At 61.1% G+C, this 12020-nt stretch overlaps 1 protein-coding gene across 12 annotated transcripts in view; it reads left to right on the top strand.

Moving 5' to 3' along the window:
* ANK1 (ankyrin 1) overlaps positions 1–11420 on the top strand; it is a 50462-nt gene extending 39042 nt beyond the window's left edge. For 8 of the 12 annotated variants that reach the window (XM_050326044.1, XM_050326041.1, XM_050326045.1 and 5 more), the window contains 13 exons: positions 23–251; positions 437–562; positions 643–762; positions 943–1027; positions 1257–1331; positions 1815–1946; positions 2121–2267; positions 3924–4476; positions 5105–5363; positions 6590–6673; positions 6925–7092; positions 7379–7500; positions 9162–11420. In XM_050326044.1, the coding sequence (XP_050182001.1) occupies positions 23–251; positions 437–562; positions 643–762; positions 943–1027; positions 1257–1331; positions 1815–1946; positions 2121–2267; positions 3924–4476; positions 5105–5363; positions 6590–6673; positions 6925–7092; positions 7379–7477 (2077 nt within the window). In that variant the 3' untranslated portion in view covers positions 7478–7500; positions 9162–11420. Of the gene's footprint in view, positions 1–22; positions 252–436; positions 563–642; positions 763–942; positions 1028–1256; positions 1332–1814; positions 1947–2120; positions 2268–2807; positions 3888–3923; positions 4477–5104; positions 5364–6589; positions 6674–6924; positions 7093–7378; positions 7501–9161 lie in introns of those variants that run through there. The other 4 variants (XM_050326043.1, XM_050326050.1, XM_050326051.1 and 1 more) reach the window with 4 other exon arrangements.
* The last annotated feature ends 600 nt before the right edge of the window (positions 11421–12020 follow it).

The following is a 12020-nucleotide window of genomic DNA, read 5'->3' as shown; positions in this document are numbered from 1 at the left end:
CCCCGACCCAGCTCTCCCACAGGTTCTGGCTGGCTGACTGCCCGCGCACGGCCGAGGCCGTGCACTTCGCCACCATGCTGTACAAGGAGCTGACAGCTGTGCCCTACATGGCCAAATTCGTGGTGTTTGCCAAGATGAATGATGCGCGGGAAGGCCGGCTGCGCTGCTACTGCATGACTGATGACAAGGTTGACAAGACTTTAGAGCAGCATGAGAACTTCACTGAGGTGGCCCGCAGCAGGGACATTGAGGTTTGTCCCCAGCACAGACGTGGAGGGCAGCAGGGAGAGAGAGGGCTGACAAAGTGAGGGGAGACTGGTGCCAGTGGAGGGGCCTGGCCCTGGCTCGGGTAGGAGAGTCGAGGTTACCTGCCCTGTCCAGGAGCAGGAGAAGCAGCTTTGCACGGGGTCTGAGCCTGTTTTCTGCTCCCTGCCAGGTGGTAGAGGGGATGCCTTTGCACGTTGAACTCTCAGGGAACCTGGTGCCTGTCAAGAAGGCCACTCAGCCCCGCACCTTCCTCTTCCAGTCCTTCCGGGAGAATCGTCTTGCCATCCCCATCAAGGTAATGTGAGGTGCAGGACTGGGCAGCAGTTGGGGCCCTTGGCCTGTGCCAGGCCAGCTAACTGGGCTCTTGGCACTCAGGTCCGGGACAGCAGCCGGGAAGCCAGCGGCTCCCTGTCCTTCTTGCGCAAGGCCATGAAATATGAGGACCTCCAGCATGTGCTCTGCCACCTGAACATCAGCATACCACCCTGCACCAAGGTCAGTGTCTGGCACTCTGGGAGGGGGCAGCGAGGGCAGGGGACAGCCCTTGCTGCCAGCTTTGCTTCCTCACGGCCATGCCATGCCGCTCTGTGGCTGGGGGAGAAGCAGTGGTGCCAGGGCAGAGCTGTCGCCCTCTTTACAAGCTGCTGAGCCCTTGGCTTGTCCCCACTCCCACAGGGAAGCGGCAGCGAGGAGCGGAGGAGGACGCTGACGCCGCTGTCTCTGCGGGAGCGATACAGCATCCTCAGTGAGACCAGTTTCGGTACGCAGCCAGCTGGGACGGCTCGAGCCCACTCACCGCCTGTGCTCGGGGTGCCCAAGGCAGTGGAAAGGCTGAGCTGACCCCACTGTACTCACACTCATGGCAGCTCCCCTTGGTCCTGCCTGCAGGGCAGTGCTGTGCCTATGGGGCTGTGAGACCCCAATGGCCAGCACCCCATTGCCCTCACCATTCTGTGCAGCTGAAGCTGTGACTCCCTCTCCTCCTCCAGGCTCTCTGAGCAGCACGGACAAGGCAGACCAGAAGATGGTTGACATAGCAGAACAGCTGGGCCTCAGCTGGGCTGGTGAGTCCACTCTGACAGATCTGAGGATGCACAACGCTCCTCGGGAAGCTGACGCTTAGGGAAGCTGGAAGCAAGGTGCTGGGTGGGGAGACTGTGCTTTGCCCTGGGCCCACGCTGCGAGTGTTCCAGGGCACTGGAGTGAACTTTCCTGCACGTGTCACACACATGGGGTACCAGGCCTGTGCTTTGTCATGAGCTGTGCGTGCTGCTGCTGTTCATGGAGGCCCAGCACTGTCCCTGCAGCCACACACCCAACTGGCAGTACCCACACTTGTCCCTATCCTGAGACCCTGCTGGGCTGGTCACAACCAGCCTGGGCAGGGGGGCTTCAGCCTCTGCCCCATCCCAGCTCCTGCACGTTCTGCTGTATTCAGCTGTATGTAACAGAGTCTCTGCAGCGGGCCTGGCTGAGCCCTTCACAATGTCCCTAGCCTGGTGGGGGGCACCAGAGGGTGTGATACTGAGATGTGGTGTTTTCCCCAGAGCTGGCACGCGAGCTGCAGTTTGGAGTAGACGACATCAACAGGATACGTGTGGAGAACCCCAACTCCCTTCTGGAGCAGAGCATAGCCTTACTCAACCTCTGGGTCAGCCGCGAGGGCAAGAATGTCAAGAGTGAGTAGTTGTGGTGCCCTGCTAGGGGCAGGTGCCCTGTTGCAGGCACTGAGGTGGCAGCGCTGGCTGTGCTTTACAGCACTGGCTTGTGCATACCTGCCCATCTGGAGGGCGTCTGGGGCACGGCTGTGCCCCCCAGGTGACCAGGTTGTTGACACAGACTTCCCCCTGCAGTTGAGAATCTGTACACGGCACTGAGGAACATCGACCGCGGCGAGATCGTCAACACGCTGGAGGGCTCTGGCCGGCAGAGCCGCAGCCTGAAGGGCAGCTGGCGCTACACGGACAGAGAATACTCCCTCTCACCATCCCAGATGAATGGTGAGCCCCAGCTTCTGGCGGGGACTGCAGGAGGGCCTTGGGGTCACAGTCTGTGCAGAGAGAGATCGGGGCTGGTGTCTTGCCTGACCAGGTTGCACCTGCTGAGAACTCAGTGGGCACAAGGTGTTGCTGACAGACGTGGCCTCTTCAGTGGGGCTTACGCTGCAGGAAACTTGGCCCTGTCGTGCTACCTTCTTAGAAACTCTCCAGGTGGGGTTGACACGTGTTCCTTATCCCAGTGTGCCAGTGAGAGGTGCCTCTGGCTGTGCAAGCTGAGCAGTAGCCAGGGAGCTCGTGGAGTCCTGGCTGTGTGGCTGTGGTGGTGTGTCCGGGCTGGGCCCCAGGCAGAGCATGCCTGGGTGCAGAGACACAGCCAAGCTCAGCTGCAGCATGTGCTGCCAGGGAGCAGGCACACTGGACAGGGGCAGGGCTTTGTGCTGCTGCAGCCCTGCACTGTGGCTCTGCCCCTGCAGCGCTGGCTCATCGCTCTCTCCCTCTCTGTCTCTCCCCTTGTTCTGCTCTCTCAAACATGCCACCTAGTGCTGCCAGGTGCGGGCACTCCTGTGGGTCACTTCTTGTCACCTTTCTCCTCTGAGCTCATCCTGGCCTCTCCTTCTCTCATCTTCCTCCACTGCCTGTCTCCACTGTCTCCACCTCAGCTGAGCCCTCCGGGAGCCGCGTCCTGCTCCGGCGACTGCATGTCACCAGGGACTGCCCATCCTGGGGGGTGTCGTGCTTGCAGGCAGCCATCCCTGGCCTCCTCCTGCACGGGCTGCTCTCCTCCCCCCGCTGGCCCTGCACTGCATGTCCCTGGCCAGGTGCCTGCACAGGGGTGAGGTGCCCTTTCTGTGCTGGAGGCCTCAGCTGTACCCTGTGCCTTGGCTGTGGCTGGCATTCCCTGGCTGCCTGGGGAACAGAACGGGTTTGCTGCTGATCTCTTGGGGGGAAAAAGAATTGATGGTTCAGAACTGAAAAAAAGCTGAGCAAAGCCACCTGCATGGCTAGGACTGCCTGGCTAGGTTGTAGTCCATATGGATGTGCCTGAGCTGTGCACATGGCCCTGGGTGATGAGGACCTAACAACTGCTTGTAGCCCTGGAGAGACCAACAGGGTTGTAAGGCCCTGGCTGCCTCCTGCAGGGCCTTGGGGTTGCATGGCATTTACCAGCACCATCCTTCCCTGCTCATGGTACTTTCAACCTGCTCCTCTGTGATGTGGAGAGTGTTTGGCTTTGGGAGTCAGTGTCTGCCAGGCTTGGCCACCTGAACTCCAGGCTAACTGCCAGCCAGCTGGTGCTGGATGGGGGCTGTGGGCAGAGACCTGGGGTCTGATGGAGCAGGGTACCAAAGAGGGCACTGTATCCTGCAGTGTGGATGGGGCATCATGTGAACATGGGAGCAGGCAGCCCCAGAGCCTGCCCAAACCAGCCCCAGGACTCGAAGGGAGGCATGGCAGCACTTGCAGGGACCATGTGAAGGCAACTGCTGCTGTGAGCGCGGCCCTGCTCAGCCTGGCCACGGGGGGCTGTGGCATGACCATTGCTGTCCTCGGGGCAGGCATCCTCCCAGAGGCTGTTTCCCATTTCCCTGTTGCCCCACTGTGCTTGTGCGTGCGTGAGACGGCTGCTGGAGACGTTGCCTCTGTCTGCCCATATAGGTTACGCTTCGCTGCAGGACGAGCTGCTGTCCCCCGCCTCCCTGCATTACACACTGCCATCCCCGCTGCGTGCCGACCAGTACTGGAATGAGGTGGCCATCATGGATGCTATCCCCATGGCTGCCACTGAGCAGGACGCCCTGATGGAGATGTCCGACATGCAGGTGTGGTCCTCGGGGCTCACCCCCTCTCTGGTGACGGCTGAGGACTCCTCTCTGGAGTGCAGCAAGGCCGAGGACTCGGACGCCACAAGCGAAGGCCGGTTCACAGGGCAGCTTCTAGCAGATGTGCATGGCCCAGACCAGATGGGCTCTATGGACCTGGTTGAGGATGACACAGTGGACTCAGATGCCATGAATGGCCTGATTGACCTTCTAGAGCAGGAGGAAGGGCAGAGGCCAGAGGGGAAGATGCCAGCCGGTGATCATCAGCCAGGGACTGGGGAGCAGGACCCGGAGAGTGAAGTCTCTTTTGTTTCAGTTCAGCAGAAGGTGCAAGCCAGGATCACGACATCACCTACTATTAGCCATGCTGTGGAGAAGAGTGCAGAGAGGTACTGCAGCCTGAGCACCAGGGTGGCCACGGGAGGGGAGCAGACCTGCTTTTGCCAGCTACTGCCCTGTGCTGGGCCAGCTGCAATAGTCTCCCAGCTTTGCTTGCTTCTCTGCTGGTCTCCATCTCTGGAGCCCAGGCACACGGAGCATGGTTGGGCCGAGTGCCTCGTGCACCTCTGGCGATGCTCTGGGGGGCTCCTTGCAGAGCACCTGGCAGGGAGCCCAGGCAGACAGCCAGGCCCTGCATGTAGGTTGTGCTTACCAGAGCCATCCCCACCTGGGCTGCCTCCTCCCATGTTCCCAGTGGCAGTGGACCCATGAGGTCCCTGGCAGCACCCAGTGATGCTCCACAGCGTTGCCTTAGACCCTGGCAGCCAAGCTGTGAGGCTGTAGGGTGGGCAGGGAGCATGGCAGGGAGGCTGTCTGTGCCCTTTGTGCATCTGTACTCTGTGCTGCTTCTGCTGGGAGCCCGGCAGCAGCGTGAGCCGGGGAGCCAGCGCCCGGCGGGGTGCAGGCTGCGCCGGTGTGCCTGCGGAGCTCGGCTGTGCTCGGGGTGCAGCACTCCACGGCAAAGCTGACTGCCTCTCTCTCTCTGTCTCTCTCTCCCTGTCCCTCTCCGGTGCCCAGGCTGAGGGACTGGAATGCAGAAGGCTCCTTTATCTCCTGCCTACAGGACCTGACAGCGGGCTCCTGGCAGGAGGGGGTCACCCGAAGGCTGCTCCCAACGCACACCACGGCCTCCGAGGCACAGGGCCAGGAGCAAGAGCAGGTCCTGGTGCCAGCCGTGGAGCTGATGCGGATCAGCTCTGCAGAGGACAGCGACTGGCAGCCTCAGCACCCCACGGGCGGCTGGCAGGAGGAGGCCCACAGCCGCTTCTTTGGGCAGGTGAGGGGAAGAGCAGGGGACTTGGCCCTGCAGAAGGTGGAGACCCTATGGACAGCCTTTTCTGGAGCCTGCTGCCAGGACAGTCAGGCACACCGGGTGCTAGCTCTGCAAATCTCCTGGCACACCTCCTGCCCCTAGTGGTGCCTCTCACCCCAGAATAGCGTGCTGTGCTTGATACCTGAGCTCTTGCTCTCCATTTAGAACCCAGCCACCCTCTCTGACTTCTTCCTTATTGAGTATCTGCCCTGGCTGCTGGCCCAACAGCCTGATGGAGCCAGAAATAGAACTGGTCTGGGGGCCAGGCTTGGGTGGTGGGCATGATGGCATGGTCACACAGAGCCAGCAGGTACAAGGCGAGGGCAAGCACCTTTCCCCAGCCAGGGCACGCAGAGCCATCCCGGCAGCACGGTCACGCTTGGAGGTGGCTGCTCAGCTCTGCCGAGGGCGTCTCCTGAGTCACGGGTGATTCCAATGACATCCCAAAGCCCTGGCTCCCGCCCAGGGCTTCGTTTGTCCCGTGACAGAGGCACTGCACGCTGTTCTCTCACCGTAGTCGGGAGTGCAGGCTGTTGGCAAGCTGACGGAGAAGAGGGACAGAGCCGTCCCGGTTATTGCTGCCTGGCTGGGGCAGTGCTGGCCCCATGACTTTGAGAGGAGCTGCGAGCGCAAAGGACAGCGCAGCTGCCCGCTCCCTTCTCGCCGCCCCCAGCCAGCTCTGGTTACAGGCGCGTCCCGCAGGGCCGGGGGGGCTCCGCACGGGCAGACCCGCAGCGCGGTGCCAGCCCAGGGCATGGCTGCGCTCTGACAGCGGGCACGGACCCGCTGGGGCACGATGTGGGCTCTCCTGGCCCAGCTGCTGATCGCGCTGGTGCTGCTGGCGTTCTTCCTGGTCAGCTGCCAGAACGTCATGCACATCGTCAGGGGCTCTGTCCGCTTCCTGCTCAAACACGCCCACCGGGAGCTGGACAAGGAGCTCGGGGAGAGCCCGGGGCTGGCGGATGATGAGGAGGCTCTCTCCGCCAGAGTCGTCCGCCGGCGCGTCCTCGTGAAGGTAACGAGCAGGGAGCGAGAGCCCGGCCCCGGGGCAGATGCGGAGGAAAGCAGTGACGGGGCAGGGCAGGGCTGGAGCCGGAGGCTGTGTCGTGCGTGTCAGGTGTACTGTTCTACCTGAAAAGGGACTCCCCTCACCCGCCTCAAATGCCCTGATCTCCCTCCTGTTGCTGCAGGGGAACGAAGTCCTTCATCTCCCTGGAGAGCAGGTGACTGAGGAGCAGTTCACAGATGATCAAGGCAATATCATCACCAAGAAGGTGAGTGATCAGGGGCAAGATATGGACAACGGCACACAGAAACCTTTCTTCTCTCCCCTCCACCCGTTCCCTGTTCCTCCCTGTAGCGCAGGGGTCCATGCATGGCACTCGTGTCCTGCTCTCTTCGGTTACAGCACTTCTCCAGCTCATGGGATGGAGGCTGCCCCGTGCAGTTTAGGGCCAGACTGGGTGAGGAGGGAGGCATGGTGTCCTGGAGCTAGCTGTGACACAGGCTGTGTGGGTCTCCACAGATTATCCGGAAGGTGGTGCGTCAGCTGGGCCCTGGTGACATGGGTGACAGGCAGGAACAGGAGGAGCTGATTCTGGAGGGCTCCCTGCAGGAGCCCCAAGACCTGGAGGCTGAGGATGATCACTTCATGAAATACTCCTTCTTGCACCGGGATGGTCTGGGGGCCAAGGTACAGTGTGGCTCTTAGCCCTGCCTTGCAGGCAGCCTGCCCAGGCCAGCACCACCTCTGCAGTACTCTCAGGCTTTGGGATTATGCCACCCTCTGTCCTTTCTTCTGCCCTGCTCTCCTCTTCTGTTTTCCCTCTAAAAATTCCAGGGGCAAATCTTGCCCACTGCCCCCGTCTTCTTGCTTGGTGTCTTCTGCCAACTGACTCTGCCTTTCCCTCTCCTGTCCTCTTCTGTGTGTGTGTCTTCACCTGGGTGGTGTCCTGCTTCCTGCCCTGCGGCTTCCTCAGGAGGAGGTGCGAGTGCGTGTCCCGAAAACAGAGGTCTCCGGGGGCAGGATGGGGGCTCAGATAGTGAAACGAGCCAGCCTGAAGAGGGGGAAGCAGTGACCCCTCAAATGGCCTCTTTTGAGGTAACCCCACCTTTGCTCTTCCTTCTGCCCGTGCTGCTGCCTGCACTGAGCTGCTGGTCATGCACGTTCTCCCAGGGAAAGTGTAATGTGGCTGTGCCCAGCTCGTGGCCTGCAGAGAGGGGTGGCTGTGCTGCAGCAAAGTGCTGAGGGTGGGCAGCGGTGTGCCCCTGCTGCTGACCTGCTACTGGGTGCTGAGGGCACAGAGTGCCCCGATGCCCCAGCCAGCTGTGTGCACAGCACCCCACTGCAGCCACAGGGCTGGGGGCTGTGCTGCAGTGACAGCATCCTGGCTGCTCGGGGTGATGGGCCCCAGTGGCAGGGCCACAGGGTTGTTACTCCTGGTTATGCTGGGCTGCATTTGCGTGGGGTCTGCTCAGAACTGCCCCCCTCATGCATGAGCACTGATGCAGCCTTTGTGCAGCCTTGTGGCCCATGAGATCAGCCCTTGGAGCTGGTGCCTCGGCATCCCCTTCCCAAGGGGTGCAGCCAGGCACTGGCAGAGCTGTGGGTCAGATGAGGGGTGTCCCAGTTCTGTGGGGCCAGGGCCTGTTGCCTCTGCTCGCAGCACTGGGAGATGCAGCATGCGCTGCCAGCCACGGAGAGGGTGGCAGTGAGGTGCAGTGAGGCCAGGATGGGGGGCAGGCCATGGCAGGGTGGATGTCAGGCAGTAGGGATGCAGGAACATGACCCTTGCAGGGGCTGAGACAGAGCACCTGCCTTTGGCTTAGGACATTTCTTCCACTGATCCACAGCGTGAGCTCAGAATTATCCCTTGAGTTTTGTGCATTCCCTGGTCCCCCTGCCTTCCTTGTGGGGTGGGTCTGGAGCAGGCTGAGGCAGGGTGCTTGGCACAGCACGCTTGGGCCCAGCTGCATCACTGTCCTCGGCACACTCGCTTCTGACCGCGTGTTGCACGAGTGCTCCCCGGCTGCCCAGCACTGCCTGGCCCAGGAGGAGGCTGCTCAGCAGGGACAGTTGGTCCTCTGCTGTACATGCATGGCTGTCCCCCCTCTCCCTGCTCTCTCCACTCTGTTAGCAGGCTCTCTGTGGGTGCGTGACAGTGAAGAGGCTTGTGCTTGTGAGCACATGTTCGTGCAGACCCCGTCCCCATCTCCTCTGAGTGCCTCACTCCCCAGACAGTCCCTGGCTCTGTCTCTCTCTGGGGCACAGCTCCTGCTGCTTTGCTTTTGCTGTTTTCTGTCGTGTGTGAAAGTGGCCCAGGGTGTGCATGGGGGTCGTGTGGGTTCTTCCTCACTGCTGGGAGAGTGAGGTGCAGTCAGCCACCCTAGTTGAGGCTGGGGGCTCAGGGCTGGCCTCCTCCATCCCAGAGCCTAGAGCAGCCCTCCCAGCTCCTTCCCAGTGCCATGTTGCTGTTGGTGCTGCTCAGCCTCTGCCTGCTGTTCTCTGCAGCTGGGGCAGCACCATCAGTGCCATCTGTGCCACTGCTCCTGGTTCCGTGCAGGCCACTTATGGGTGCTCTGTCACTGTCTCTCTGACACTCCCCAAAACTTGCCTTGTGGTTGCTGGGCAGAATGGGTGCATGTGGGCTGAGCACAGGGTGCAGAAGGGGCTTCCCAGCCATGTGCCTGGCTGCCCCACCCTTCCTCCTGGCTGTGCCATGGATGCCTGGTAACCCCCTCTCTCTGTACGTGTTTCTCCAGGATCGCACCTCAACACCAAACCACTGAACTCCACACACGTTCTGACACATACCTGAGAAGAGAGGAGAGGAGAGCAGAGAGTGGAGGGGAGCAGGGCTGGCTGTACATGTTTCTATAGGCTAATGGCATGATTTCTGTATGAGACATACTTACCGTCCTATCCGCATGACTGACTGACTGCAAGACGCATGAGCTACAGTTCTTCAAACTGACGGAGGGGCCTCCGTCCCTGCCCCGCTGCTGCCAGGAGCCCAGGGACAGCAGCACGCACCAGGGGCATCCTCTCAGCGCCTCTGCGAGGCAAGAGCTGGACTAGAAGACAGCGAGAGGGAAGGAGATTCCGCCCTCGTGTGATTGCGTGTGTAGATGCATCCCCATGCCCGCGCTCCGGCTGCAGGAGGGAAGCTGGGGCAGCATGGCACTGCTCACCACGGGAGGAGAGGGGCTCGGCCCCCCCGGTGCCTCTGCTGCCTCTGCTGGACTTGCTTCTCATCCCTCTCAGTGAGTGCTGGGCTCTGGGGAGGGCAGCAGTGGCTGGGGGGGTGAGGGGAGGCTGCAGGGAGCACAGCTACCCTGGGCAGAGGGACAATGCAGGGCTGCCCTTCCTCTCCCCAGCACGTGCAACCTCTCCCGCCAGGGCAAGGCTCTGGGCTGAGCACTGAGCTCGTTACTTGTGTTGAAAGTGTAAACTGTACAGCAATCAGCCTTGTGTATATGAACCGATAAATACTATGCAAACCCCTAGGGACACTCTAGCAGTATGTACAAAGCACTAACAGCTCTGCTCCCAAATACCTCTTCAGGCTGCAGGACAGGCAATACCTTTGGAGTGTGTGAGCAGCTCTGGTGAATGGAACAGGGAGGCTATAGGAGTGAGAGGGTCCGCCCTGCCCCGTGCCCCTCTACCTGAGCCTGACCCCTCCTGGCCTGAAGAGCGGGGCCTAGAGGTGCAGTCCCGTGGGTCTGTCCGTGGTGCAGCCCCAGTTTGTGCTGGTTCCAGCTGGGTTGAAGCTGTAGGCCTGTGCTGGGGTGCTTGGGGCCCATGGAGGATGAGTAGTGAGACAGAGCAGGGGGTGCTTGTGCCACGCACGGGGTCGTGCCTAGCTCTACTCAGCACAATATCTGCTCAGGAGATGAGCCAGGAGCTGGCAGCAGCCAGCAGCCCTGCACTACGCACCCCAGGCAAGGGCTCTGCAGGGACCCTGGCCTCCTTGCAGGGGAGGATATAGCCCAGTGACCCCTGGATGCTGACCCTCCCGGGACCAATCCCAGACACGTGGGGGCTGCTGCCCCAGTAGCAGCGTTTTGGCCAGGTGGAAGGTGCTGGGGCAGCAGCCCGAGCCCAGAGGTCACCCTGTGGCTGGGGCAGCCCCGGGCCAGCTGCTCTAGCAGGAGAGCAGCGCTGGCCAGAGCTGCCCAGGCAGCTCGGAGGTGGGCAATGGATTGAACCTGTTGCAATGCACACCCCAGGAGTGCAGGATGGAGGCAGTGGCAGTAGGTTCCAGGTCCCCGACCGTGTCCTTTACCTGACTGACATGGGGCCTGGCCTTTGTAGCACAGTGGTGTGGAGACCCCCTGCTCTTTCCCCTGGAGGTGGCCACGGACCTGCTTTGCAGAGTCTTTTACTCTCTGTGGCCACGTGCAGAACGAGCCCACCTCCACCTTCAGGCCATGTGATGGTGGCCTTGGCAGGGCAGCCCTGCCTCGCAGTGGGTGCACATCTGCTGGGAGAGCCCTTGGCTGCCCTGCAGCCACGAAGAAGCCTCACTGCAGCAAAGCAACTGACCCAGCTTAGCCTTGGAGAGCAAAGCAGCCCCTTCCCCATCCTGAAGTTGAGCCATATAGGCACAGTCTCTCCATTCATCACCCTTGCTGCGTACAGTAACCTCCCTAGACCCACTGCGACAGCTGACTCCGTAGCATCACCATAGAGTTGTGTGTGGGTCCAGTGCTTTGGCCTTGTGTATGCCATAGGGAATGTGCTGTGCTGAACCGTGCCAGGCACCTGCAGTGACATTGCTTCGCGCTCAGATTGCTTGTAGGGCTGGTAGGGGGAGGCTGCACCCAACATTGAGCCTAGAGAATGCTGCAGTCTGCACACTAGAAGCTTTTTAGAGTTTTAAAAATTACTTTTATTTTCTTTTTTTAATTGTTATGAAAACAAGCCTTTTGGATCTCCCTGTCTTAGCCCCTGATGTATAGATCATTTCCCTGTACACCAGCTATCGGACAATGAATTAATAAAGAAACCAACACAGACTGTGTCTCATCCCTGCTCTTCCAAAGGTGGGGGATGGTGGAGATCCCGGGGAGGGAGTCCCTTCTGCCCGCACCCCGTTGACCAGGAAGGTGGGGGCAGCTGTGACTGCTGTTTGTGCTCTGCCGTTCGTGGGGGATTCGAAGGGAGCAGGACCGGGCGCATCCCGAGCGGCCTCTCCGGGGGATGCAGGGGGGGAAGCGGCAGCGCAGATGGTGCCACCGGCGCCCCCAACCCTGCGGGCAGTGTCCCGGGGGCAGCGGGAGCCCCGGCCCGCCCGGCGCTGTCCAGCGTCCGGCCCCGTATCCGTCCCTGTGTCGCATCTCCCTATCCCATTCCCGGATCCCGTTCCTATATCCCGTCCCATGCCCGGATCGCCGTATCCTGTCCCGTCCCGTCCCATGCGCGCATCCCATGCCCGTATCCGATCCCTGTATCCCCGTATCCCTGTCCCTCATCCCGGTATCCCGATGTCCCGGTATCCCGATGTCCTGATGTCCTGATATCCCGATATCCCTATATCCCGATGTCCCGATATCCCGATGTCCCGATGTCCTGGTATCCCGGTATGCCGATATCCCGATATCCCGATGTCCCGATAT

Source organism: Myiozetetes cayanensis, unplaced genomic scaffold (assembly GCF_022539395.1).
Source record: "Myiozetetes cayanensis isolate MyiCay16 unplaced genomic scaffold, myiCay2020 scf30, whole genome shotgun sequence".
Lineage (NCBI taxonomy): Eukaryota > Metazoa > Chordata > Aves > Passeriformes > Tyrannidae > Myiozetetes > Myiozetetes cayanensis.
The sequence above is the reverse complement of the archived record's forward strand: the minus strand, read 5'-3'. Positions and strand labels throughout refer to the sequence as shown.